At 34.6% G+C, this 24,740-nt stretch overlaps 2 protein-coding genes across 6 annotated transcripts in view; one reads left to right on the top strand and one right to left on the bottom strand.

Moving 5' to 3' along the window:
• LOC100645386 (protein 5NUC) overlaps nucleotides 1–12,344 on the bottom strand; it is an 18,475-nt gene extending 6,131 nt beyond the window's left edge. Inside the window, exons 1-3 of one of the 3 annotated variants that reach the window (XM_012316165.3) lie at nucleotides 12,198–12,327; nucleotides 5,659–6,072; nucleotides 1,504–1,740 (exon numbers count right to left, since the gene is read on the bottom strand). The gene's annotated coding sequence lies outside the window, so the exon portion shown is untranslated. Of the gene's footprint in view, nucleotides 1–1,503; nucleotides 1,741–5,658; nucleotides 6,073–12,197 lie in introns of all 3 variants that reach the window. The other 2 variants (XM_003400558.4, XM_012316167.3) reach the window with 2 other exon arrangements.
• On the top strand, nucleotides 10,884–24,740 carry LOC100645024 (apyrase). 3 transcript variants are annotated; one of them, XM_012316169.3, is made up of 13 exons: nucleotides 12,528–12,786; nucleotides 15,153–15,205; nucleotides 16,620–16,851; nucleotides 18,901–19,126; nucleotides 20,053–20,169; nucleotides 20,248–20,328; nucleotides 21,229–21,430; nucleotides 22,409–22,514; nucleotides 22,610–22,704; nucleotides 23,051–23,205; nucleotides 23,314–23,499; nucleotides 24,166–24,263; nucleotides 24,326–24,740. In XM_012316169.3, exons 3-13 carry the CDS (start codon nucleotides 16,721–16,723, stop codon nucleotides 24,564–24,566), a joined length of 1,638 nt encoding a protein of 545 aa, XP_012171559.1. In that variant the 5' UTR covers nucleotides 12,528–12,786; nucleotides 15,153–15,205; nucleotides 16,620–16,720; the 3' UTR covers nucleotides 24,567–24,740. The 3 variants fall into 3 exon arrangements, with proteins under 3 accessions (XP_012171560.1, XP_012171559.1, XP_003400602.1); XM_012316170.3 differs by lacking the exons at nucleotides 12,528–12,786; nucleotides 15,153–15,205 and adding an exon at nucleotides 10,884–11,136; XM_003400554.4 differs by lacking the exon at nucleotides 15,153–15,205.

Raw genomic sequence — 24,740 nt, 5'->3', positions numbered from 1 at the left:
CTAATCGTTGATAATGGAGATACAATTTTTAGGATGGTTTTGTAACGAGGACATAGCGTACGTATTATAATTTGCGGTCAGTTTTATCGAAGACAGATTCATTTATGGTTTAGTGAATTAATTAATATTAGTTATTAATTAATAATAATGAATAATTAATAACTCGGTGAACTGTATCGTGTGTTTTATCGAGCGTGAAAGTGTTCATGATGAATCAGCTGGATCGAGGGTACTTGGGAGGAAAGTCGCGAAAAGAAGGTAAAGGACTTAAAAAAGTAGTTTACCGAGATGAACGATGAGGCAATAATTGCATACTGTCATCCACGACACGGGTGAATGTAATTTCCTTGCACAACAATAAATGACTTAAATATCCTTTCGATAATCAATTACGTCTATTCCGGCTATCTGTGTGAATGTTTTACTATCCAATTCTGTTACTTGTCTTCCGACCGAATTGTTTTCAACCGATACATATTTTTCTATCTTAGAAAATGCGTGGCATTTCCTTAAATTTTTGCATATTCGAAGATCTTTAAGTTCGAGAGAAATACGAAAGAGCCGTCTCAATAATGATTTCTTAAAACATTGACAATTTCTTTTTCTCACCGAAGGGAAAGCGAGATAGAGACAAAAAAATTCGAAGATCGCAGAAGAGCTAATTTGCCTACTTCTAATTTTGCGATATAAAATTTAGACGAAGCTCGATAGAAATTTTCTAGCCGTCTAAGCTGCAAGTTGTGCCGCTGACAAAGCAGGCACTGATTGCTTTATCGGATCCAGAAATTGTTTAACGATACCTGACATTTTTTGAGGTACCTCGTCGGCATGTATTTATTATTTATACTTCTATTTCACGCATGCCGAGATTTTTTGTCTCGAGTAAGCAAAAATTCCACTCACACGCATTATGCGTAATATACACCACCGCTCAAAAGTATTCGGATATTGGTATATTTCTGACATGATGTATTTTGATTACAGAATTACGGGCAAATCAATTTGCAATGATTTTATCCTCTACAATTATCGCAGCTACGTGTAATAGTATTGGGCTATCCTATAAGTAACGTTGGTTTTTGATCAATAACTTACAGCGAAAAGAATTAAAACCCATTGACGTTTATTTCTAGTCGTCAATTTCAACCATCGGTTTCTATGATCTTTTCCTATTTTTCTCTCAAAGTTTTGAGTCAAACAGCTCATTCAACGCTGATTCTATTTGCCTACTATCATCGAATTTTTTACTAGACGATTTTCTTTTAAAAATGAATCTTCGATATTTTCTCAGGATTAGAACACGACCTGTATTTCACGAACGTTTTTAAAAATATCCTTAGTTGTGCTGGCTTTTTAAAATTAGCATAGTATGCAATTTTGTAACTGACACACATTTTATACATTCTATTAATATGAAAATATTTGATTGCTGCCTTCTAAGAAACATAGGGTGAAGGCCTTATAAAATACATCAGCATTATCTAAGGCAAAATAAGAACTTACTTATGACGGTTGGATTAAATTGATCTCGGAAAGCCAATATGTAATACTACTATTGATGTTTGTTGTTGTAAAACCTTGTAGAATTCCGCCAACAAGTTGTTTATCTTCAAATTCTTCAATTTCTGAATTGTACATCAGATTTAAGAAGGTCTAAGACTAAAATGCCTTTCAGAGATATGGTGTGAAGTGCTGATAAGGAATATTGTAAAGCAAGTCCACTTTATGGCCACACAGAGACTGGAATTACAATAAATTTATCTCCCTCTCTCTCTCTCTCTCTCTCTTTCTAAAACGATTATTGAGTATTTATGTTATATAATTATTATACAATTAATATATTATATAATTTTTACATACATTACACCATATAACTATATATATAATTACATAATTATACATACATACGCTATATAATTAAACATTAAATAAGCTTTTTAATTTTTTACTAAATATAATAGAACCGGTGATACTGAAACAGCAAATTTGACAATGTCAAAAGTAAAGTGAAAGGTAAGAAGAAAACGCAATTTAGCATTGTAGCCTGATTCGTAAATTCGAAGTTTCATAAAAAGGTAGTGACTGTTGCTTCTAATTATTAATTGATCGTTAATTTGCACGCTTTGGTACGACTGCTGTTACTAGACTAGACTGCTAGATTTTTATGCAAATTCATACGTTTGAAAATACTTATAGGTAAAAAAGTACAGACTGTGTAGAAAATTGCACTATCTACCAAGCACTGTACAAAGTACCACATGTTGAATATTTTATATACGTTCTGCGTACTTATCATGTGCATTTTATACAATTCTGCATTTTGAAGTTCCCTCTAAACGCACATGTAAAATATATTTCCTACAAATGTATACGAGGAAACGGTTATCTATAAGCGTTTAACATTTAGGACTTAGAAAGGTGGCACTTGCGATAAATATGGTTACATAACGAGTTATTTGGCGTTGCATTAGAAAAATGATAATGACAAATTACCTAGACGGCTTTGTTTTGTTTCACGTCTAATTGATACGCTGTACTTCCTCATATTGGAAGAAATGGTTCAATTATACCCGGTTTGTATTAATTTAACGAATGTAACTTCTGAATGAAATGACCTTCGTATCACTCGATACGATTTAAATACGGCAGATGTTTATCTACTTCGCGTTTTCTATTTCCTCATCGAGCTCCGTTCAATGAGAACTGATTTCCATTCGAACAAACGAAGGCTCCGTTATTTCATTTAATTGCCACAGATTAGAAAACTGGATAGCCTAGCTACATGTGACTATGTTTATCTTCTCGTCGGATCATCGAATAGAATTTATCATTAAATTTTCAAATATAGAAGTTTCGCGAAAGGATTTGAATATTTACAGAAGATTTTCATGAACATATCATCTGTGTTATACGAAACATTTTGAAGTCTCATTGGCATCGTTGTGAGACTCGAATATCATAGTTAATACTGGGAAAGTTTAAAATAAATCTGAAAGTATATATAAAAGCTATAAAAGTACGTGAACAATTGATTATCCATTAATAGATCTCAATATTCTGTGCGAACATATTTGACACTTGTAATAACATATTTAAATACCATATATAATATTTATAATAACACATTTAAATACCGTATTTGACACTTGTAATAACGTATTGAAATACCATATTTAATAATCGGAATAATTATTTTGTAATTTCTATATACGTTCTCATATTGGTTTTAAATTTTACCAACATAATCGTGACAATCGTATTTCATTACGGCATTAATAAAATTTGAAAATGTTTTATTGTTAAATATTATATAAATAATATTGTTAAATATAACACATATACGATATGGAGACAAAAGTTTTCTATAGCAAGTTCTTCTCGAGTATTATACTTTCGTGAGCCAGCGAATATCACGTAAATTGGAAAGAAATTCTCGCTTCAAGAGCAAAGTATGACTTTCGTTTTCAAGTCGACGATCAACAGTCAACAGCGACGATCTAAAACATAAAACGTTATACTTTGCTGAATTGTGAGACAACTTAAACTAACAACGAGCCATTAAAACTACGGTTGATAAGAACTAAAAAGGCATACTATTAGATCAAAGATCTTAAAATATTTAAGCGTAATAAAGACGTACGTGATGCCTCATGACAAGTGATAAAGGGTGTCCTTTATCATTGTTAGATGTGTTCGGAATTTGGAGTCGCCGTTAGTTTATGACTCGGACAACACATTTCCCTTTCTTGAGAAAATCCGAATTGCCTACTTCCCCAAGCTGTAAACTTTACGACGCGGACTTCATTAACACGTTGACCGCCACGACACCCGTATTCGGTTGTCAGCAAAGTTTCTGGTCGGGCCGCATAACCCATATTCGGGTGTCGTTTATTTGACTACTTGCGAAGGGTCGTCGTAGGTATTTGAAAAGATATTCCATAGTAATAAAACTGTTGGATTGTTATGAAAGTAATACGAAAATGGTTCATTAAAAAAATTATTTAGAATGTAAAACTAAGAAATAAGTTTTCAATTTTTCTTTTCGGCATTGTAACGAATTAGGACAGGGATTTTAAGTTATACCGTTCGTTGTTCGGTCAAGATTCAAACTGATTTTGTAGAAAGTGGGGAGATGAGAAACAAATGCGAAGGAATGGGAACAAAAGAAACAAGAGATCTTTCTTGAGACCACCACTTGAGCCACTCGCATTACTAAAATATCGACGGGAGCATCAACAGAGAACGCTTGGTATTGCTGACAGAGATTTCTTTGAGAACGCACGTGGCAGTCAACGTGTTAAGGGGCTAAAAGACGAGAGTACAATTAAACCATGGAAAAGGAGCTATAGATCATGGAAAACCAGAGGACGGAAAGTCAGGGTTTAAGGACGAGATGGAGCTTTTGGTGGGAGGAGCAACAACATCCTACGATAATCTTCATCAGAGCGTCGTACTGTTCCTATATACTAAAAGTGCAAATAAATTATCAAACCATACTAATACTCGATATATTTAATTTACCTTTATCTCGAGCGTTAATCTCATTCAAGGTTCGCGATATCAATCGATCGGTTGAACCTGACCGATCGTTATTTAGTTGAGAACTCGCAACAAAGTGAATGTGTGGTGATCGAAGGGGCTCGTTTCTAACTATACGTACAAAGATCACGCAAACAAGAAATAAGCAATTTTTTACTTTAAAAATCAATCCTATGTTCCCAAAACTGTCATCTCAATTGATTGTAGAATTTAATGTGTATCTTTACGTCCTATCAATATACGATACAGGAATATTTCAAAAATGATTCTTCGCCCGATTGTTTATAAAATTCCATAGATTTGTTAGTTATTTTCAGGAAATTTATATTTCTGAATTATAAAAAAATATATTATTCGAAATTAAGAAATTAATAAAAATGTACTTGTAACGTTCCTTTCGTGTGCTGTTCATATAATACTAGATCTATCTAAATGTATTATATATACAAGATTATAAAAATAAATATGTGTACGTAAGTGTATCTCTGCCTAAATAAAATTCCACGTTAATTCTGTTAGAAAACGTTGAATGTTTTCAGCAATCACGAAAGATAAAAATCTGAAGCCAATCATATCGATTAACACAAAGATCTAATTGATAATCTAATCCTGACAAATGTTAATCTGTTTATTAAAGTTTCCTACGGTAAGTACAGAAAGATTTTCCTAAGCCACTGTTCGTACCTCGAAAAGTGAAAATATGCTAGTTGGATATTTTAACTAAAGATAATAAAAATACCGCGCTAATCGTACCGCGTTGAATCACATGATGGATCGGCATTAGTCACGAGTCACTTGAACAAAATTTTAAAAGGATCCGAAGACGTACTACGTCTTACGACGTGGCTGTGACAACAATAAATCTTCACAAATCACTGGATGTCCATGTACCGCCTGTCACCATCGCCATTGTTCAACAAATTTCCAAATTTTCGCCCTATTCGAACACGTAATTCGATTTCGTCGTATACTGTACCCAATAGAAGGGGTTTAAAAGAAGAATGATCTATCGAGGAACGATCAGGCATCCGAAGCGCGCTCATTCGAATGTATTTGGCTGTCGAACTAAAAATATCTCACTCCTCGTTATGAGGAGTGATCCTGATGCCAATCACTCACCGATGGGTCTCCTCTGTGCGATGAAAGTTGGCCGCTGGTTACACAACGATCACACGGCTGACTCGAGCACGACGTCGAGTGCAGGACGGCGATGAAGTTGCGTTTCCGCTAACGAACCGATTTTGCCGAGCGACCGACGTCGACTGAACACGATCGCCGACCGAAAACCTCGAGCCGCCTCCGTTTGTCCCCCGATCCATCCATGAATTGCTCCTCCGGTTTGTGGATTTCAGAGCAAACCGGTTGAGACGGTGGTAAATTCTGCCGAGTACACGTGGTTTTTCCTCGACGCGGAGAAGATGGGAAGGCAGCTTTTTGAAAAATCTGTTTGACATGCAGCGAACGGTGAACGATAAACGACGAACGTGCGTGAAATTTGAATTTTTCTTGTATCTTGGCAGCTTTAATTTTCACCTGTAAATCGGCGAGAGATTTTTAGAATCACAGAATTCAAATTTGATAGGGTGAAATTAATTTCGGTTGGATCGATCCTGAGTCTTAAAAATGTGAAATTAGGTAAGATTAGATTATTATGACCAAGAAAGTGGAGATTTAATTAGCTTGATCTTCTTGATTAACAGGCTAACTTTCCAATTCTCGTAGGCAGGTAGAAGTTAGAAGTTAGAGCAGTTAGAGGCTGAGAATCGTAATGATGGAAGTTCGTCTATCATAGTTACTATTCTACGAAGAGAATTCACAAGTTGCCGATACATTATTCATCGACAGTTACCATAAACGTTTTGAAGTTACATATATTACGTATGACATTATTTAATTTAAAAACAACCTATTAAAATTTGTTTGCTAGAGCTGGTAAATATAAAAATAATAATTTTCATGCTCCTTTTGTGAAAGTTTGAAGATTGCCCAAATATATATGTCGGGTTATCGTTATGTTTAGAGGCGTGTAACGAATCTTCATTCATACAATCGTTGTTGTACGATAGAGATTACATTTACTGGTATAAATATGATTTTTGTAGAGTTTGACAAATAACCATGGTGATTAGACACTCGAGATGTTAATGACAATGTTCTTAGGTTCAATAACGAATCCACGGTCAACGGGGTAACTCTTTGTTAAACGTAGAATATATTTTGGAGCATAAAGCAACGTTTGCTGTGACGCTCGATATAATACTGCACGTAAAGACGATATGAAAACTCCCCAAGGTAATCGCAAGAATAAAAGACTGATGAAAACTTTCCTCTCCTTACGATCGCGTTCGTTTTGTTATATATTGACCGGGGACACCAACAAAATTTCAGCCGCCGTTGCTAGACAGTTCCGCGTAGCGGCGACATTGTTCCTGCCCGGGGTTTGATTGTTAATACAACGCGTGTCCCATAATATTAGCACTTCTCTGTTAGGTAAAAACGTCCATCCCGTGACCGTGGTTACTTTCAGCGACCAGTTGTGTCACCTCGAGCCCAAGCCCACCGTCGTAAATCTCGGGCAAACATAATCGGATTGAATCATAACAACTACTTCTAAGTTTTATTATTTAAGTACAGCTATAATAAATAGTCTAGACTAAAGTATTGGGATCTTCCCAAAAATTCCAAAAGAAAGGCCCCGATGTCCTTTCGTCTCCGACATATATATATATATATATATATTACATAATTTCTTAGTACCTTCCTTTCGAACGAACGATCGATTGTGTCAGTTCAGCGCTGTAGTTTTTGGCAAGCTGGTCGGTCGGTACTTTTAAAGTTCAATGGCAGACTCGCGAACGAGTTTGTTTGATCGATTAGAGGTAGTTGAGATCGTCTTGATTTTATTTCTTTTCAGAGCTAAATATATACGTTCACATTTGACTTCACCTCGTGAACACGACGTGATCATAAACTATGCACAATGCATAACGTATAAATGTAATGGAAATATATATGGAATAAAAATAGAATATGAAATAAATTGACCAGCGTTCGAGCGTATCTATTCTGTTGGCACATGGTCTTTATAAAAATTGCTCCGATTATTCTCAACTTAATTGTCGTACGCATACGATCTTACCCATGATAAAGCGTCACGTCGTTAGCTACGATCGCGAAAATATTTCTGGCTACAGAGTAAATCTGCGATAATATCACTAAGTAAATTTTTATTTCGGGTATTAAAAATTTTCCACTCTATTAAAGATATATCTCTCCCATTGTTCGTGTTATCATCTTTATAGATGTAGAATAGTATTTCTGTTTTATACTATTTTTTCATTGCTGCTTAATTTTGAAAGGAATAACAGCTTCTGACACCATCTTCTTTCATCGTACGACTTAAATGAGAAATAACGGTCGTTTTATATCTCGATAACTCGTTATCAGATCGTTCACCAAATTTAATAAATCTCGAGCCAACGAAAATCCAAATGATTTGTCAATAGATTTCACACAGAGTCGTCACGCTTCTTTCGCATTTCCTCACATTTCTTATATTCTTGTCACTTCGACAACGTTAAACAGGAACTCGAACAAACTTGCATTCGGCTGTTTCGAAATTTTATCATTTTAATGGACATTAAAATGGATATCATTTTAATTCGACATTATATCGAAGAGTCAAGGAAAACTTCTCTGTGTTTATGTAATGCCACTTTGTGATCAAACAAGCGCATCAATAACACCTTATCGCGAATTACGGTACACGAGGATGACGATGCACTCATCTTCCGGTAGAAGATTCGTTACTCGATCACAGTCGCGGCTTTATTAAGCGACATGGTCAGAACTCGAATATAGAACGATTTTGTCATCGCGCCAGGATGCGCAGCATCGACTAGAGACGTTTCTTCTCTTTTGACTTCGTCTCTTCTCACTTTGTTTCTTAGAGGCAAACAGAGGATGGTTAAAGATCGCGGTTGAAGATGCGACGAGTCGCAATGCTCGTCTTTTGCGAAGAAGCAATTAAAAGATTCGTAAAAATAAGCACATCTTTGCGCGTGCTGGTCTTCCTTCAGGAAAGCAATACTCTAGCATCTTTCACTTTTGTTCGATCCAGTATAATTTTTCAAGACACAATATTCATCGTACTAAATAATTTTTGTCAGTATCTTGTAGCTATATATATGGCAGAAGAATTTTTTTCCATAAATATTTCGATCTTCGTAAATGTTCCCCGTGTATGTCTGCATAATCTTTGTTCAATGTATTTCAATTTCTTTAAACGAAATGTTCATCGTATCGTATTGTATATAACGTTATGAAGGTTATTTAAAGATTATAAATTATAAATTTTATCATGAAAGCTAATACGAGAATAAACTGATTGCTCAATTTCGTACGTTTGAATCTGTCAGATTACTTTCCAATTGTATGTCGCATCGAGATACTTTTTCTCGGTCGTCAAAATGGTTAACCACGTAACATAATCATATAAAAGTGATAAACAAGTCACCAGATATGGAGGCATCATATTTTTCCTGTATGATCTGCATTTGCTAACTTCGATTAGGGTATATGCACATATTTCATCAATGCGACTATCTCGAAAATGACAGTTGAGTATGATAGGGAAATCGATGAAGTGCAAGTGTGACGTTCAAAGGAAATGACCTCGTCGGCTGTTTAGGCGCAACGAAGAAATAATAGAAGAAATAATAAGTAAATATACAATAGCAACGATAACGTTGACGATTGTATAGCTTGCTGATAGCGTTCTTATCGATAGTAAAGCGGGACTGTAAAAAGCTTCTCGCATTGATATACATTATACGTACATACATATTTGCATGAGGAATACGGGAAAACACAGATTTTACATTACTTTTAATCGAATTTCTGTTGACTGAATTTGCCAGTGTACATTATCGTCCATAACGCTATGCGAATTTTACCTGAGCAATTAATGGTAAATTAATAATCGAACCAACGTTTATTACGTTTTTATGGAAATAGCAGAATATAAATTCGAATTGTTAACGTTTGATATTAAGCATAAGATATTGACGCGTGCATTAAGGTAGTTGTTAACACGAAAGAATTTTCCTGATTCGATTAAAAATTTATAAAATTACAAAATTTGAAATGATGGACGTTGTCAAGTTATTTAACAGTGACACAAGGTTTTGCAATAATTGCATCGGTTTCATTGTTGTATATCGTTCTTCAAAATTCAACTTAATTGTTATAATATTATATTTTATGCAGCTAAGGCGATTACGAAGAATAAGATCATTGCAAATTGATTTATTTGTAACTGTATGATCAACACATTCATCGTTATTAAAGTACCACCTGTATTTCTTTCTCATCGAAAATGCTTTCGTTCTAAATAACGATGTTTGCTCCGGAATCGCTTTTGTTTTATGTGTTTAGTCATCTTATCGGAATATCTGAAATGCCAGTTGTATCAGCAGCATTACTTAAGCATGTTATTAAACGGACGTAATATATGCGTAGTAATGAATGTTAAACTAAGTACATTGTTTTGCAAAACAAGCAAGTGTTGGAATACTTTTGAGTTTGTAATATACATGGCGTTTCTCAAACGTACATATGTATGTAGATCTTTCATCGATTAAGGATTTTTTGAATAATTGAATTTCTTCTTCCTTAATATATTCTGTTTCAATATAATTTAATTTCTTTCTCAACATATTTATTAAAAATTGTTAGTTTGTTTAAGTCAGTTGAGATATTACGTATACGTATATTACCGAAGCAAGAAATCGATTTAAATCACGATAAGGGGAAACGCAATAGCGAGCGATTTTGCAAGGGTTTTAGCGAAATGTTACAAAGTTCGTCAGTTGGTTAATTGGGCCGAGTTTTGAAATATATTGTCTGATGTATCAGGAGATTTTCCATGGATATAATTTATCGAGGTCGTTTCGCCATCTGTTTTATACGCGCAGTTATCTTTTCTATCGAATTCGCAAAAGAAAATCGTACGAATAACTTAGCAACCAGTTTCTACACGAGTAAGGAAACACGCGATAAAGAGTACATTAGTAATCATGTAAAAACGCATTGACGTAATAGATTCAAGCTTATAATTCAAGAGCATCGTAATTAAGACACGTTTACACGGTAATCGTTAATATAATGGCTAAGTGACTGATCGAATAGTTTTTTATCCCTTACGAAGCGTATATTTTCAACAAATATCTTGTCGATTAAACCTTATCAATTTCGATGATGACCACATTATATCATATCGTATTTTCCTCTCTCAAATCTTTCATATGACACATATAACCCGTAGGAAGTTGCTACAAGTGTCGAATACTTCGACGACACGTGTAACTACGAGGACGAGGAAGGCTGAAATTTCTTATTTCGATTTTTTCCAACGTTAATTAACTTAGTTTTGTTTAACGATTAAAAGAGGCATCATTCGCCTCCATTCGGCGAGACGATCGACGAAGAATCGGGTTGTTAGACACTTCGCTTTCTGCCACGAGTGATTTCAATTCCTGGGATACTGCTCGCACGAAGAACAAGAGCAAACTGAGCCAGATAAAAAGGATTCCTAAGGTAAGAGAGCCCGTCAATTGTTCGAGGGCCCCTTAGTTCGAAATTCTTTTACCTGCCGCCCTTCTCCTTTTATTCGCATTTATCCATACAAGTCAGCCTCTTTTTGCCCTAAACTAGTTAATCTACCTTCGTGGAAGCCTTCGTGGAATCGTTGGTCAGACTTCAATCGAGGCAAGAATGTAATCGTGTAACCTTGATCTTCACGTGCAACGGCCGCTTCAAAGTTTATATTCTTAATTCTTCTTTGATTATACTTCGTTGTTAATTGTAGGATAAAGTTTCAGCATGTTTTGTGTTTCTTAGTTTTAGGATGATGTTAATCTCGGAACGCTACGGTAGGTATACTGTATCACTTACTGGCTTTTGTTTTACCCATTTTCTAGAGGAGCTCTTTGTTACTTATACTTCCTGCATCCTTTTTGCAAGTATACGATATTATTACAAGTTGTTTTACAGGTTAAAAATTATCAGTGTTAATATATCATTTTGCCATAATATTCTATCATCAGTAACAGTTTTGACAATAGAGTTTCAGAATAGGTATGTTTGACGCGCGATGCGAGATGTTTATGGGACACATTCTATTACACATATTTCATTCATTTTATTATACAATTTGTTATTAGTCGGCTGTAAGTCAATCATCTTACTATGAACAGTTGTGAAATGTATTAATGATATCAGAGATTAATTTGTAACGTATAAAATTGTTTATGCAATAGGATTCTAGAAGCTGTAACTTGTAACTTGTAAATTCATCAATGTTATTAAATAATAGCTTACCATGCAAGAGGATTCTGAGAAAGTAGAGTATTTCAAGATTAATACACAGTGGATACAAAAAGAACCTGCACGTCGCTGTACATATCACGGAATTTACATAATTAATTAGCTTATACCAAGTATAATCAAATTTTATGCCAATTAGTAGCACTTTCATGTATATTATAAAACGAAAATGAAACGTAGAACTTGTTAAAGGAACATTTCACTGGACGATAATGGTCCGTGCAAATCCCTTTTATAGCCACTCTAATTAAAAGATATTATTCGAATCTTACTTATATATCAAACACACGTATTTTCGACGTTTTGATGATATTTAACCGACAGAGACGTTAACGATCGTCACTAAACAATATCACTAAGCGTATTTATCTCGACGGAACGATACGGCAATATGCTAAGCATCTACGAATAAGACTGTCGTCCAGGATCCCGTGACAAATAATGTGCGTCTCAAAGCATTCCACGTGACTTGTTAAACAAGAAAATCCAATTGCAATTTAATTAACTCCTACTGATTCTATTGATTGATAAGGAAGAAGAACCTTGAAATAAGGAGACACATCATGCTATATATACGTTGGCGTATCACGCAAAGACCTCAACTTCAGAGTTTTAATCGCCAAGAACAATATTAGCGATCTTAAGTAAAAGTTTCCGAAAAATTTCCGTGTTTGCACCGGTGCGAACGTTCCGAGCAACAAAGGAGACAATCTGCCTTGTCCCGACGGAATTTTTTATCGTGTTTGTTGTATAACCAGCATTGTATTATCCTGATAGTGAATTTGTTTGGTCGTGGAAGGAATGGAAACGTGGTTCCTTCAGTCAGCTAGACAGTTGAGGACGAGCGTTCACGACCGACAGGTGTGTTGCGTGATTGTTAAATTTTCGATTAATCGCGACGCGTTTTGCGGCTAATTATGGCCACGTTTCGGCAAATCGGCCGATTACGCCGAGAAATTAGATTCTCCGCGACGCGGATTCTGTCAATTATTTCACGCTCCCTTTCGTAACTCTGTTTTCACTGTTTTGTCATCTGGAATTTTTCTTCTATCTTTGCCCGCTGGTTCAGCCGCAAATTACAACATTCGCGTACGATGAAATTCATACTCGTGCTTAATATTAGGTTGTCGCGTACAGTTTGCCCGTCGTTTCGTTTATATACAGAGTTTATATCCTGGGTGGTTTTCGTGAAACGAAGCTGTATAGCGTGTTCTACGAGTAAAGCTAGGAAACGGATGTCGTATAAACACAAGTTCATGAGTACTTTATCAAAGATCAGAGAAAAAGTACGAAACGAGTCTCTCGGAAGGCAAACTGATCAACTCCGCTTCTCGTAAGTTTCTCGATTTCATTACATGTTTGGATACGTGATTGATATTGGACTTGGCTAGGAAACGGGCTGTTTGCTTCCACGAGCTTATTTATTGCAAGAAAATATACATAAATTAGCGTGAATCCCCAGGTGTTAAAAAATTGTAACTTTAAAAACAATTTCCTTCGCTTCGTAATTTATGGAGTTAATCAGTACGGCTTCTGGGCGGCTGTAATAACAATGAACTTTATTTATACTATTTATACTATAACAATGAAGCTTTATTCGATCGATGATATTTATGTTAATAATGTTTATGTTAATTTCGCTTCAAAGTAATTGAATAACAAGTTCAATTTGGGATACCTGGCATGAGCATGTTATCAGCATTAAATATGGAATTGTTATCTAATTCTCTAGAGCTGGCAGAAGATAACAGTAAAATATCTTATACTGTAGATGTTTATGCATTTATGGAAAATTTTCAAACATGAAAAAACGCAGAATGTAGATAAGAAATTCCTATTTAGGTGTTTGTTTGTTTGGTTACTTTAGTTTTACTCTTGTTTAGTCTAGTTCTACATTTGTTTAGATCCACGGTGTATCGATCGGATATTCAAAACACTGAATTTTATAATCATAGATCTGGTAATCGACTTTAAGCTTTTCTTAAGCATTGCAAAACGGTATAAGTGGAGAAGATTAAGTAACTTTGAAGCTGTAAAAAATATAATATACATCCCTTTTTTAATAACGGATCCGGAAACTTCTGTAAAAATATATCCAAATGGATGAATGTGAATTGAATTTGTAAAATATACTTCTGTAACAACTACATATTTAGTACCTTGTACAGATAGCGTAACGATCTTTATAAGCTATCATTACATCTTGTAGATAAGTCATCAAGTCACGTTGCTGTTCAGTAATCTAAACGTTTCATGGCCAAGTAGGCTATACGTTTCAAGGTAGAATTGTTGTTTAATTGTTGAAATTTGTGGAATGTAGAAAAAGAAAGAAAAGTAATACGCTGTCTACAAATAGGCGCGCAATTGGGCCAAGCCACGGCGTTCAAACGGTAAAAGATAGAAAAAAATATTAGAAAAAGTTAAATGGTTAAAGAGAATGGCGCAATTTTTTCGTCCGAGAAGTGGAGACGTTTTAAAAATTTCAAAGCCACCTCTACTTTTTTATATGGAACTACAAATTTTTTTATACACTATTCGACGCATTTTTTAATTCTCCACAGGAAAGCATCGAGGTACATTCTAGTCGGAAAATTAGTTTAAAGGATATCTTAATCTTAAATTGTTGTAAAACTTATCGTATAAAAGACAAGGAGAAACGATACAGTGCTTTTATGTTCATGTTTCCCTTGTCTTGCATACGCTCAATTTGACGAAGTCAACATTGCGATATTTTTTAGACTATCATTTTAGATATAAATATCTTTTGAAATGATTTTTGCGGATAAAAAAATGTATGCATAGTTCCATTTAAAAGAAACCTAAGTAAGTGAAATCCACGACAGGCCTTCGCTTTTGGAGAAGCTAACCGCACCACGTGATGTATCGCTCGAAGTTATTTAATTTTTCCTAATCAGGTCCTCTTCTATTTTCTATCGTTTCAACGCTACGGCTTGGCTCAGTTTTCTGAGACACTTTACATACAATGTCACGATGAATTACACCATTAATCATTCTGTCAATTGTCCCTCCCAGCGAATTAATTAATGCCAAATTAGTTCTGTCAGCGGCGAATGATAAATTCACTGTACTGTTACGAAACAACGCGATAATGATATCGCGATTGCTTTAACCTAATTAAACATGAAAGACGGTTGTTGTTTCCGAGGATTTGAAGGGATTGAAAGAATAGGCTGCTTGTTCACTTTATCGACGTTTAATTTTTTCAGAAGCCAAATTGATCGCCACTGCTTTTTCTGCGTCGTTCGATTTCATGAAACAGGTATCATTTTTAATTATTTTAACGGTTACTTTTCGAGGGTTATTAACGACACACAGCGATCTAATCGCTTGAGGTTTACACCGAGGCCAACATCGTTGTTTTCCTCTTATCATTATTTTTTAATTTATTATTCAATTTAGCTTCCGAACGACACGCGTGACCAATAATCAATCTTGTAGCTTTTATTTATGTATTTCAAGAAATATTTGTTTTGACATTGTATGTATCTACAAACCACTTTTCACACAAGTAGCCATCTAACAGAAGACTTAAATGAAATAGATATAGTAGACCGATAATCTCATTTAGTATTCCTCCTTGCTAGTTTACTTAGGCTACTTAGGCTATCTACACCAACGATACGAATTCATCCTCCTGTTAGCTTTGACAACACAATACGCGCCAAGAAGAACCTGCAAGGAACTTAACATTTTGAGAACCGTATGCTCCGACAAACACATAGCCGGAATTGCCGCGTATTTTTGCACAGTGATCGAAAAGATTCAAAAGGTCGCTCGGAAAATTCGTTGCGATTTACATTTCTATTCGATGTACATTTATCGAATTATATAAATGCCATTTCGTTCCATAAGCTTTCTCCATCTTTCACGCAACTCCAATATTCCATCCTTCCAGAAGGTCTCAGGTTTTTCGGCGAAAAACTTTCCAATATGATTTTTTATGTCGACCAAAGAATTGAAAATCGAAACGAACTTTCCGAGCAGCATTTGACACGTGTAATATTTTATTAAAAATCAACGAATATATTTAGGGATGCTTCTAGTAATGTTTTTCAGTGTGATATGCTTGAAAACAATTTCCCCGACGGAGAGGTGCTAAGCAAAATTTATTATTTCTTTCCAAAACAAACAATGTTACATCTGATATATTGATAATGGTTTCGTGTTATTCAAGCATGCAATGTAAAAACACATTCATAACGCTTTGTTTATAGCATCCATTGCTTCTTTTTATTGTCTTATCTAACAGTAGTTAACATTTTTATATGTAATACGCGAAGTGTTAAAAGGAACCTAAAGGCAAGCTTAAGACAAGATACATACAATTTCTATTGTAGAAAGTCTATCCAAGCACTATGCAACAACAACAACTATTCATATCGTTTAGAAAGACTGAATATGTATTCTTTGATCTTCGTTCGTAAGAAAGTCGCATAGATCGACGGTCCAGACTAATCTTGGTTAACGTTACGTTCGAACGTATTCCTTTCAGATTCTCCTTTCTCTTAAAAGTCGTCGAATAAGACTCGACGAAGTTTCACGTTTCAATGTGCAAACTTGAAAGCTCGAGCAGTGATCGCGAGAGTCTTCGTCGTAGTGCCTAATATCGTCTAAACCGTGGTACGAACTAGTTTTCAACTATGAATGCAGGACACGTTATTTCGTTCTCGTAGAGAAACTCGAGGAAAGCGACTTGGATGCGGTGAAGAAGATTCCAGAGACGTAATTCCTGGAGGAGAGCCGCGACGTTCCCGATGCACGAATTCAATCCACGATGCTTCCGTTTTTGCTGTTACCGTTTCTGCTTCAGATATGTTACGGATTCACCGGAAGAGGACTGTATTATCCGGGACGATCGGATTTATTCGAGTTGTCGGTGATACACCTAAATGATTTCCACGCGAGGTAAGCCGCATGCTTGTTTTTCATAACACGCGTTTTAATTGTAAAACGAATTAAACTTCGGTGATTTCATTTTCTGCCTATTTTATACAATTCCTTCAATCGCGAGAGATCGAATACTATAAGAGAGCTCGAAGGAACTTTAGTAAAAAATAACGAAACGTTTTTCGCGAAGCTATCTCTAGGATATCTGCCAAAAAACCATCGAAAGAAATTAAATATGGTTAATAAGATGGCAAACTGTTTTTAAATTCGTTTGTTAAAATCGTCATATTTAAACAGCAAATTTGTATAGTAGAATATGTAGTAAATGATAAGATGCGTTATTCCTATGTGTTTTAAGAAGTAATCTCGAGTTAATAATCTGATGATTCCGTAAGAAGGTAGTGAGCGTTTCTTCTAAGTACTGATTCAACCTTGATTTCTAATTGTTTTACAAAAGCCATATAGTTACTACAAAAAAGCCGAACGGTAGAATGCATATTATATATTCAGTGAATGGTAATTCAATGAGCACGCGAATGACGTTGCGAATCGAGAATTGAAAAAACTGGGTCAATGGAAACGTTTTATGTTAATCAATGTTAATGTTGCTGTTGTATACATACTAAGTTTATTATTCGCGATAATTGTTTGTACTGTTAGAATGCAGAGGAAATAGCGTATTAACTATTGACAGGGAAGTCGAATTTTTCTCAGATCTGCTAGGATTAAGTTAGTACAAATTGACTAATTAAACAATTTACAAGTTACGAATTGTACTTAAAGATATGTGATATAATATCGATATATCATTTATATACCAATGGTATTTGCAAAGTATACTATTGATATTAGTGATTAGCCTCGAACAGAGAAATTAATATTATAACGAATATTATATTCCGTATATCTCACGTTCTATTTTTGTACACTGTATGCATTTTTATATCAAAACATAGACATCCATATCTACAAACACGATATGAAATTTTATTACACTTCCACAAACAATTCCAGATGATTCACGATAATTCGCATCGAGTGATGTTTTCAATACAAAATGATTTGTTGAATTGATCATATTGATCGATCGTAAACACATCGATGGTTAATACACGATGCATAAATAACATCGATAACTGACATAATTAACAAACAATTTTATGATCGAATGACGATTCGCATTAAAAGAGAGACACTACGCAGAAAAGGGAATGAAAATTGGTTACATAATCGGCTGGTCGTACAACAAAGGAAACGGAATTCTAAAAGCGTGAGCTGCTTGATTTCCGAGGTCTTAGCAAGTGAAATCTCAAGGTCAGGGACGTAATGATTTGGATTAATCATGACAACTCTTTTTTATCACGTTCGTTTTTCTATCAACGAGCTTCGTCTTGCTTAATATCGACCCTCGACGCGAGTTTGGAAACATTTCCATCCTGTTTGAGTAACATTTGTACTCGATTTATATATTTGTACATTTGTACTGTATTTGCTTTTTCGGAATTCAATTACAGTATGATGAAAGTATCGCGAAAGTATCCGAACACTCACCATGGAGAACTTTTATCACCATATCGTACGTATTGTATGAAATATTACGAAATTTCATTGCCACTATAACGAGACGATATTGTCTACGTTCATAAAATTTGTATAAGTTTGAAAACGCGTACAAAAATAACAAGATAGCCGTTGCAAACGTATACACGGTACACAGGCTGAATATTCATTTTAAGCGAATAATTAGTTTCAAGGATAGTCTTGAATATAGCGATTTACTAATACGATGAATAATTGACTGTCGAAGATAATAAATAAATCGTGACATTAAATATTTTGTAACTTTTACGTACATGTTGCTCTCATATTTTATTGATATAACGATGACAGTCCAGTCTCATTACAATGCTAATAAAATTTCAAAATGTTTTACGTAACGCAATATACGTGTTACAGCCTTCTGTGATAACTATTAGAATACTATTAAAGTACTTTCTATCTATCGACATCATCTTTTGCGAACCACTGTATTGCTCAAACTTATTCACGAAGGAAAATATTTTCTAGGTTCGAGCAAACAGGTCCTCGATCCGAAGCGTGTCACGAAGGCGAGGAGAAGGATTGCGTCGGTGGAATTTCAAGAGTCTCCACGGCAGTGAATCGTTTAATGAATGAAAGGCCGAATCCAATTTTCTTGAACGCTGGCGATCACTATCAAGGGACACTGTGGTACAACGTTCACCGTTGGAACGTGACTGCTACCTTCATGAACATGTTACCGCACGATGTTATGGTAAGACAGCCTTATGAAATAATCACACGAAAACAAGTATGTTGAGGCTGAACTATCGCCAATTATCAGCACGAGAGAAGAGATTTTAAATATGTGACAAGGAAAAAAAATGTTGTTTTTTTCTATTGATTCGAAACGAAACTTGCGGCGCAACGTGATAATTACAGACAATTAAAGTAATAAAATGATAATCATCCCAGGAAATAAATGACAGAGATGGAGTTAGAGACGATGGAGATAGAGTCTCTCGGAGAACGATGTAAAAGTGGAACGAAACTGGAGAGACGATAAGCTGATAAAAAAGGATAGGAAAAGGGGTTTCTTTCCGCTGTTGATCGGTCGACTGGTTTAATTGGGTCAAAAAGTTAACAATCGATCATTCGAACGTGGCTCGTTCTCGTCGTTAAACGAAATTTAATGTTTGAAACCGATGGAGCTGAATTTATCGCGTCAAATTTGGTCGATGAAGCCACGGGAAAACATGGTTTCGCTCGTGATCGCGTAACAGTCTGTTAATTAAATTGATCCAGATATTGAGTGCGAGGATCTACGCGACCGAGTCAGTAAATTTCTGACGATCATGGAAGATTATGGTTTTGTTGTAAAAGAAGGTCGATTGATTGTAATAATTGCGGAATTGGCAAATGGTAACTTATAGATAATGATAAAATAATAAAATAAAAATAAAATAGCGATAATAACTACATAAATGTTGATAATTTATATCTCTTTATTTGATAATAGAAAATCTGATATGTAAACATGACATTCTTGAATCGTAACGATAATAATCGATAATCAATGTTATTTCAGTTTATTTAGATTTCGTAGATAAAACCATTTAATGAAATAATAAAATAAATCGTAGATAAAGTTCGTACTTACTATTATTAGAAGAAAAGATTATGAGATGATTAATTTTTCAGACAATAGGAAACCATGAATTTGACGATGATATCGAGGGTGTGGTTCCGTTTTTAAAAATGGTCAAGGCACCAGTAGTAGTCACCAATATCGATGCAAGTGAAGAGCCAACGATGCAGGTTAGTACATTATATTATAACTAAGGTTTCCATTGAAAATTCAAGCCTAAAGCATGAATGTTGCTGCAATATTTTTAGGGACTCTATAAGAACAGCACTATCATTGAAAGGAATGGCACGAAGATCGGAGTCATCGGCGTTATTATATCGACTACGGACGTTCGTATCGAATTTTAATTTCACGTTTGATTAATCCTTCGTCGACGTAATCGAGTGAATCATGAGTTTTTTTAAAGGATAGGACGCACTTGCAACATTACGCTCTCGTCATCTCCAAATATTGACTAATTAACTGAAGATATTTTGTTTAAGATCAATACAGAAAATAATAATTCCAAGTATTTTATCGTTTAACAATACTAAACTAATAACACTAAAATTTAATCGATGCATTTAATCGAAATTCTAAACAGAGGATAACGCTATGTATTTTAGAAAGGTACTTAAAAAATTCAAGAATATCTAGATTTCGTTTTTGAAAATGTCCCGGAAGGAGATTTAACAGAAACGAAAAAGAAAGATTGTTTTCTGTTAACTGACAGATCATTTCGATTTTTATTTTATGCTAAATAGGATAAACAAAAATTTGATAATTAAATTTAAATTTAAATTTAAATTTAAATTTAAATTAAATTTAAATAAACTAATACAAACGACACCTTCAAAACGACATCTGATAAAGTGATATATTAGTTAAATGATTATTCTCTAAATATTTTATTCGATTAGTCTAACATAATCGAATATGATGTATTGCATTTGAATAGTTGAATAATTTAATAGTTGAAACTTATTTTACATTCAACAAGACAAACACATTCAGTTTTATTCTTAATCTATCTTGCTCCTCTTATGGCCTTATATATGAATGAGATAAAAATGGTCATAAAAGTCACTATTAAACTATATTTTAATCATCAATACGTTTAAACGGATTCCAAGAAGCACGGAGATAATTGCACGAGACAGAAAACGGTAGAAGATTACGTTGACGAAGGTTTAACCGGAAGAGTGATTCGACGTTACTCTGGTCCTTAATTGAAACTTACAAATTACCAGACAATTTCCATTACCGGGAAATTAAAGTTTCTGGATGAGGTGGAATCGGTGAATGACGAGGCACGGAGATTGAAGTCCCGAGGGATCGACATTATTATCGTTTTAAGCCATTGTGGATTGGATGTGGACAGAATAATGGCAGCCAAGTGTCCTCTGATCGACCTTATCGTTGGTGGACATTCTCATACGTTCCTTTATTCAGGTAATTACAATATTTGCAAGTATTCGAACGTATTCTGTTTATCTCGATTAAGATAAATATACTTTTACTTTTTGTTAAAACAGGTTGTTGATCGAAGTACTGTATTATTGAAACTGATACGCTCTTGCCATTGTTGTCTTGAATTTTATATAGTTTTTCTAGATCTGTCTCTTTTTTCTTCGTTTCTCTTCAATTTCCTTCTAAGACTTTTAAAAACAAAATCTAGATGTTCTTGAACTTTTCAAGTATTTTTTAAAATACGTAATAGTGTTATTCTGTATTTGGAATATTAGTTAAACGTATTGAATAAAATTTTCTATTATTCTGTGCTATTCATCGTTTCAAATGTTCAAATAGAACAGTACTGAATGTTTGTACATAGTTAGCAGTCATGTAACCTTCGACGATGGTCATGGCCAGCTCTGACTCTAAAATAATCGAATATAAACTCGTAAAGAAAGATGACTCATTGTACTACCGCAAAGAGAATAATCTACTGAAAACCTTGCAACGGTATTTCAAACAGAAGATACGCGAAACAAAATATTATAAGTTGAATCATTTTGAATTTTATACGAATCATATTATAGGTAAATGATATACTTCTTCGTATGATCGATCAGGAAGGAAAATTCAAACACTTAATCAGAGATTTCATATGTTACGATCTAACGATTATCTTCGTTCTACCCTTAAAAATAAATAAGAATGTCAAACTGAAGCTTGGAGTTTTATTTTTTTGTTAGAGAATTTTTAAAATATTATTTTATTACTACCGTTATCATTATTTTACCATCGAGTACTGTGATTATCCTTTGAAAAAAATTGTAGATAGTATTACTATTAGTATAGTTATAGTATATTATTATTATTAGCATATTATATGTATATTTTATCAGACCATAGCGATCATTTGCTGGAAAATCTTATTTCTATTAATTGTTAAGCGCTTGCGATGATAAAATACTTATCATTTAGGACCAGCCCCTTTCATCGACGAGCCAGAGGATGAATATCCCGTGGTGGTGGTTCAAGAGGAGACCAACAGAACAGTGTTGATCGTTCAGGCAGCTGCTTTCACAAAGTTGGTAATTTGTTCTCGATAAAAAAAAGAAACTGCCTGTTGTTTCGTTTGCTTCTCTTCTAGAAAATGAGGAAGTGGTTTCCTGTTTGTGCCAGGTACCTGGGGAACTTAACGGTGTGGTTCGATGCGGATGGTGAGGTGGTTGATTGGGACGGAAATCCGATTCTCCTTGATTACTCTGTCGAGGAAGGTAAGAATAAATCTCTGCTTTTATTATATGTACACATTATACCAAGCATTTAGGGGATGGTTACTGTAAACGTTCCTTTTTGTATCAATCAAGCAAATGAAAATAAAGGAATCTTGTAATCTTGATGGATTCACGTACTATTCGTATAAATTATCTGTACAAAATTCCAGTTCGAAATTTTAAACAATTACCTCTTAACTTGTACTTTATTTCCATTTTTTTGATTGAAAGAATCGATCTTTTTTTTAATTTCTTAGGTATTAATGAAAATTAATTTTTTATTAATCGAGAATGTTTTCTTTCGTGAAAAGGAATTAGATGATCACTTATCAACATTTTTCTCCAGATCCTGAGATGTTGAAGGCTTTGGCACCATGGAAAGTAAGGGTTGATGAGAAGTCAGGAACGAAGATTGCTCGAACGAGAGTTTTCCTCGACAATAAATGTCGCAGAAACGAATGCAACCTTGGAAATTTGATCACAGACGCCATGGTCGATGCTGTATGTCACAAATATTTCCTTTATTCCCTGGAATTAACGATTAAAGAATTATTTTGAGGCAAGTGTCTATACACGGATTTCCTAATGAAATGTGTTTACCACATGTAGTATGTGGAGAGAGCAGAGAATAAAACTGTGTGGACATACGCTGCAGTTGGTGTCTATAATCCTGGAGGAATACGCGCTCCTATAGACTCCATAGGTAAAGATATCACTTTTGCCGATCTGATAATGGCTCAACCTTTCGAGAACACTTGGGACATCCTCGAATTAAAAGGCAGCTGCATTCTGCAGGTATAACATTTTATCTTAATTCACATTAATTTAAAGAAACTTAATATCGGCTGGAGCATGTACCGTAACTGAAACTGCTTCAATTACACAGCAATTAATTCGGTGAAAAATATTTCGAATAAAAGTCGAATGGTTTCGAGAAAGTATAATTTCACTTAATTAATTTGTTTTGTAAGTAGACACGTGAAGTGTCCATTTACGAAGCCGTAATCACAAATCGTTTCTGAAATTATAATACAATAAATTGTTAATATACGTACGTATGTAATTCTTTGCTAAATTTTCTAAATAGAATTCTATTGTAATTATATAAATATATAATTTCACTGAAAAGGTTCTTCCAACTACGTGCTTCGCCCTGTATGTGTTCATTATTAGAAAACTGCGGCTTATTTTAGACAAGATTGTACGAAGCAAATGAATTTACTTTTTACAGAAAGGCTAATCAACTTTTACGTTTTTATGTTTACATACTTTTACGTTCCAGCTCCTATCAACGAGCACGGTTTCTACTGACGTGTAACAAGTGTTGCCATGCGCTAGGCTCTCGTTCACTTTTGCTTTCCCCTGTGTCCTCCTCAAAGCCAACTAACTTATATATAGATATCTGATGAATATTTTATTAATACATACCGTGACGTTATATATTTAATTTAACCATTTCAGATCCTAGAAATGGAAGAAGATATTTTAATATGGTCGGGGCTAAAAGTGGTTTATAAAATAAAAGGAAATTCCAGGAAGGTGGAGGATGTCAAAATAAGGTGAGTACTTACATTTTCACCGATAACTTCGACAAATCTTCACAATTCGTGTATTCCTGTAGATGTAGAGCTTGCGAGGTACCAAGGTACGAAGAGCTGGTGTTAGATCAGTGGTACAGAATTGTACTTCCAACCTTCTTAGTCCAAGGCGGGGATGGATTCGTCCCATTCGAAACCTGTGGTAGAAATCACGAAGTCGGTTACTTGGACTGGGTAGTATTGTCTAAATACATGAAGAAGATCAGCCCTATATTAACTGGACGAGATCGTCGAGTGATATTTTTAGATGGAAATAGTTCTTAGTTAGCTGGGTAAATATTCATTTTCCTAGCAAAGCAATAGGTAAGGCAGATTCAAAGACTTTCTAGAATCATATTTCGCAAACTGATGTTAATATTACAGTATTGTAAAGTGCATTTAATCTAAAATGAACTTGTGCAATATAAATGTAAATTTAATAAAAATGCTATTTCATAA

Source organism: Bombus terrestris, chromosome 14, assembly GCF_910591885.1.
Source record: "Bombus terrestris chromosome 14, iyBomTerr1.2, whole genome shotgun sequence".
Classification (NCBI taxonomy): Eukaryota; Metazoa; Arthropoda; class Insecta; order Hymenoptera; family Apidae; genus Bombus; species Bombus terrestris.
This window is presented reverse-complemented; position numbering and strand designations above follow the sequence as displayed.

Excerpts from the sequence above, each read along its gene's own strand:
- LOC100645024 (XM_012316170.3), top strand. The coding sequence starts at position 16,721 with ATGCTTCCGTTTTTGCTGTTACCGTTTCTGCTTCAGATATGTTACGGA. Across the intron at positions 20,170-20,247 it reads GTGAAGAGCCAACGATGCAG|GGACTCTATAAGAACAGCAC; the intron begins GTTAGTACATTA and ends CAATATTTTTAG. Across the intron at positions 22,515-22,609 it reads CAGGCAGCTGCTTTCACAAA|GTACCTGGGGAACTTAACGG; the intron begins GTTGGTAATTTG and ends TGTTTGTGCCAG.